The 4,553-nt window shown below is 58.1% G+C and overlaps 1 protein-coding gene and 1 long non-coding RNA gene across 2 annotated transcripts; both read left to right on the forward strand.

The window, feature by feature from the left end:
• Nucleotides 1-1,059: 1,059 nt before the first annotated feature.
• On the forward strand, nt 1,060-2,778 carry LOC125503121 (facilitated trehalose transporter Tret1-like; the record flags this gene model as incomplete). Its single annotated transcript, XM_048663054.1, is given in 2 exon segments — nt 1,060-1,354; nt 1,421-2,778. Coding segments are annotated over 2 exon segments (1,404 nt in total). The 3' UTR covers nt 2,770-2,778.
• A 306-nt stretch (nt 2,779-3,084) lies between these two features.
• Nucleotides 3,085-4,341, forward strand: LOC125503122. The gene is made up of 2 exons (XR_007280697.1): nt 3,085-3,350; nt 3,410-4,341. It is a non-coding gene; the product is annotated as an uncharacterized LOC125503122 (long non-coding RNA).
• The last annotated feature ends 212 nt before the right edge of the window (nt 4,342-4,553 follow it).

The following is a 4,553-nucleotide window of genomic DNA, read 5'->3' on the forward strand; positions in this document are numbered from 1 at the left end:
AGTGGGGCTTTGCCCTTAAGGTGGTGCCAAAAGGAAGCTTCTAGGTTGCCCCAGTTGGGGGCTAGGGGGTTTGGAGGGGCGCAAGCTCAAAACGTGAAAATGTGGGCGGCGAGTTTAAAAATTCGCCGAAAATTGCCCTTTAAGGGTGGAGGAGCGGTTCTTATGGAGCTTACAGAGTGAGGCTTCCCCCTTAAGGTGGTGCCAAAAGGAACCCTCCAGGTCGCCCGAGTTGGGGGCTACGGGGGTTTGGAGGGGCGTAAGCTCAAAACGTGGAAATGTGGGCGGCGAGTCTAAAAATTCGCCAAAATTCGGCCTTTACGGCCCCGAGAAGGATCTTCCATCGGTTTATAGAGTAGGCGTTGCCCTTTGAAGTGGTACCACTGGGTGCTTTGTGGCGGCCCCCGTTTGCACGCCACTGAAGGTTGAATGTTCGCTTGCAGAAGAGGTGGAAAATGCATCGGCGCCTTGGAAAATTCCCCAAAAATCCCCCATAGGGAACCAAAGAACCAGTTCCCAAGGGTTCATAGCGGAGGCTTTGTGCTCTCGGGTGGTACCGTGGGGAACCCGGCGGTCGCCCCCGTTGGGGCTCCCCTGGAGGTTGAATGTTCACCGGCCGAAAAATCGCCGAAAAAGGCCGCAGAACCATCCTCTAAGGTTTCATTGGGATGTGAAAGTGGTACCAGAAGGACCCGATCAAAACGCATCGCGCAAAAATCGGCCGGCAATCATGCAATCGAGGTATTTATGGGGGGATTAGGCATCGGTGCCGAGTCCAGCGGCTGCGAAGCCCCCTTAAGCCTCTGGAGCCCCGTAAGCCGCGCCACAATGGCCCCTTAATCCCCGCAAAAGCGTGCAATTCTCTAATCAGCTCGGGCAGGCGTGACCGAATCGTGACCATAAAAAGCGTGAGCCTGCACGGTTCTGGTCATCAAATTGTTGGTTGAGTTTCTTTTGTGGGCGCATCCACCATACTGGCCAGAGGGGGGTGGTGGTTGAAAGGTCGGAACTGTTGACTAGTTGAGGCAGTTGTGTTTTGCCCCGCCAGGCGAGTTTTTGCATGGGGCGCATTCGCCATTTCGTCTGCCAGTGGGGCCCCGGGGCCCACAGTGGTAGACGAAGGACTCAGCCAATGCCAACTGCACACGCCACCAACAGGCCAATTAACACGCAAAGGCAAATAAGTGTTAATCAATTGTTTTTCCTATTCGCACAAGCAGCTTTGATTAGAAGCCCATAGTTTGTGCAGCGATTAGATCGTGGTGCAAAACAGCAAAACCGGTAGGTTCCAGGCGGCAGTCGATGGAACCGATCACGTGGAAGCAGGTGCTGCCCCAAGTGGTGGCCACGTTGCTCGGTAAGTAGTGGAGGGGGGCGTAGGCCCCAGAGGCGCCCAGCGACTGAAGGCGCCCCCTGCTTGTAGGCACCCAGATGGCCGTCTCCGACGGGATGACGTACGGCTGGACGTCCCCCATGATCCCCTACCTGCAGAGCAACGCCTCCCACATCCCCGACGTGAGCGCCGCCGCCACCGATTGGCTGGAGACGATCGTGCTGATGGGGGCGGTCACCGGCCTCCCGTTCACCATCCTGGGCGTGAACCGCCTGGGGCGGCGCAAGTGCATGATCCTGTCGGCGCTGATTGGCTGCGCCTGCTGGACGGCGCTGCTCGCCACCAGCAGCCTGGCGGCGGTGTTCGCCGCCCGCTTCTTCAGCGGCATGGCGGGCGACATGTGCTTCGTCGCCGCCCCCATGTACATTGCCGAGATCGCCGACCATCGCATCCGCGGCTTTCTGTCGGCCATGATCTACCTGATGATGCTGGTGGGGATGCTGCTGGTCTACACGGTGGGGGCGCTCGCCCCCTACGCGTGGGTGCCGATCATCGGGATCGGGCTGACCGCCTGCCAGGTGTGCCTGTTTCCGCTCATGCCCGAGTCGCCCTACTATCTGGTGTATGTGGGGCGGGACGAGGAGGCGCGCCGCAGTCTCAAGCGGCTGAGGGGCGGCGCCGCCCCCGTGGACGCCGAGATGCTGGAGATCCAGGAGGCGGTGCGCCGCCAGCGGCTGGAGACGGGGCGGCTGCAGGACCTGCTGCTGATCGACAGCAACCGCAAGGCGCTGCTGATCATGCTGATCCTCAACGGGATGCAGCACTTCGTCGGCATCAGTGTGATCTTCATGAACCTGCACGTGATCCTGAATGAGGCCGGCTCGGCCTACTTGCCCACATCGACCGCCGCCATCGTGTTCGCCGTCATCATGCTGGGCGCCGCCACGATCGCGTCGGCCGTCATTGACAAGTTTGGCAGGAAGGTGCTGCTCGAGCTCTCCAGCCTCCTCACCGGGCTCGTGCTCGTCGTCATCGCCATCTATTTCCACTTGAAGAACCTGCACTATGACGTGGTGGCGGTCAGCTGGATCCCGGCAGGGGGCGTGATGGTCTACGCGGCCACCTTCAAGATCGGCCTCGGATTGGTGCCGATCGTGGTGACGGCCGAGATCTTCCCCACCACCATCAAGGCGATCGGGATGACCATCGCCGACGTCATCTACGTGCTGGCGTCGATCATCTCGATTTTCGTCTACAGCGCCCTCTTTCGCACGTTTGGCATGCACGCGCCCTTCTACCTGTTCGCCGTCAGCAGCCTGTGCACCACTGGGTTTGTGCACTTTTTCGTGCCCGAAACCAAGGGGAAGACGCTGGACGAGATCCAGCTGATGCTGAAGGGCCACAAGCCCGCCGAAGTCGCCACGGTTAATAAATATTGATAAATTTGGGACGTTTTGCTGCTATTGGCAATGCCGCGCGGCGGCAACGCCGCCCACCACCCCCCTCTGCGCTAGCGCCAGCCGGCCCGAGATGGCGCCATGGGCTGCGCACGGAAAACCCCCCGATTATCCCTCTGTGAGTAGTGAGGGGGCCGTGCGGCCCCCCTGGGGCGCCAGCCACCCTCCCCAACTACTCGCAAAAAGCGCTCCCTGGGGGGCCGGCCCCCCNCCCCTGCCTGTCCAAAGCAGCCGGGCGGAGCCGCCGGCTTTACCTTCACGCTCCGCTCCAGTACTTCCATGGCCTCGCCCAGATGGCGCTGCCCAGCCCAAATTTCCGAATTACGCCTTAATTCGGGCAGCTTTGCGGGCTGGGGCCCCTTCAGGGACCCCCTAGGCGCCAGGCCTTGCCCCCCCACAACTATCGCCGGGGCACAGCCCCGGGGGCGCCAGCTTTGCCCGAAATAGCCGGGCGGAGCCGCCGGCTTTACTGCACGGTCCGCTCCCCACCCCCAATCGCTCGTCTTTTGTTTTGAGTCGAAGCGTCGTTTGTGTTGCCATATGCAGTTTTCCGCGTGTTTTCGGTGCTTTTTCCCCGGAAAATCATGGGTTTTTCCATTAAAGCAGTGTTTTTTGTTTATAGTTGTGGTGGCTGGACGCGTTGGTGAACGAAAGTCCGCGATCGATCGCCGGCAGGAGGAAATGGTGAAGCCGCGCCGCCTGCAGGCCCCCCGCCAGCCAGTTTGCAAGGTTAGAACATCAATGAAACTGTGGGGGCTTCGCCAGACTTTTGTGGACAGGTGCCCCTTTGGGGCCCCCGTGAGTGATTTGTTCGGTTGTCCTTGGTTTGCCCTAAAGAACATAAAGAACGCATGAACGAGTCGATCGGGGGCCCTAACGGGCGTCTTTTTCGTTCAAAGTTGATTAGTTCACTGCACATGTTGTAGTTTATGCGTTTTCCAGCGCTTTTTCTTAGTGACTTTTTTGGTGAAAACGCTATTTTCCACTGCTAAACTTCGCCAAATGTCCATGACGGAACGGCCAGGCGCCATGTTGACGCGTAGGGGCGTGCGCCGTAATGCATGTTGCCACGTTGACGTGGAAACAGCAATTCTCCTTATTGATGGGCCAGAGCCGATAGAGACCAGTCGGGAACGTAGCTTTTTGATATTAAGGGGCAAGTTTTGGTCGATTTTGCGGCTTTAGGGGCCCAATAACGGCAAGTTGCGAACACAGCCTTTTGGCCTCGGATTGTTTTCCGGGTGTATGCCGCCACAAGCGTAGGTTGCGGTTTATCGACCCGGATTCGCCGAAAAGCCCACCTGCTGCGTTCCAAATTGACATCGATTTGCGTCCGCGTTTCGAGTAACTGCGGCATTTTCCCTTGTTGTTTGCTTAAACGAGAAAATTTCTTCATGCAACGCCGGGTTTATCAGTTGAAAAATTCGCGCGCGCGTATGTTTATTTTTCGAACTGCGGCAACTGCAGACTACGAACGGCCAACAGCACCAACTGTAGAGTTTTTTTTAGAGAAATTTTCTCGTTTTAAACCCGAAAATAAAAACTTCCTGATAATCCACGCGTTTTATTTGTTGGCCCGCAGTCAATCCTGCAGCCTTAACCGCGCAATTTCCTGTTTGCCAACCGTACTGACTCGCTAATCCCGCGCTAAGGCGCAGCAAATCGCGCCGGATTACGCGCGGATTGGCAATGTTTGCGCCGCTGCTCGGTTGTTTCAATGACTTGTCACTATGGCGACGCAGCATGCGCTCGTTTCCCGTTTTCCG

This window comes from Dendroctonus ponderosae, unplaced genomic scaffold, assembly GCF_020466585.1.
Source record: "Dendroctonus ponderosae isolate FM_Combo_2020 unplaced genomic scaffold, Dpon_F_20191213v2 Dpon_F_20191213_12, whole genome shotgun sequence".
NCBI classification, from domain to species: Eukaryota; Metazoa; Arthropoda; class Insecta; order Coleoptera; family Curculionidae; genus Dendroctonus; species Dendroctonus ponderosae.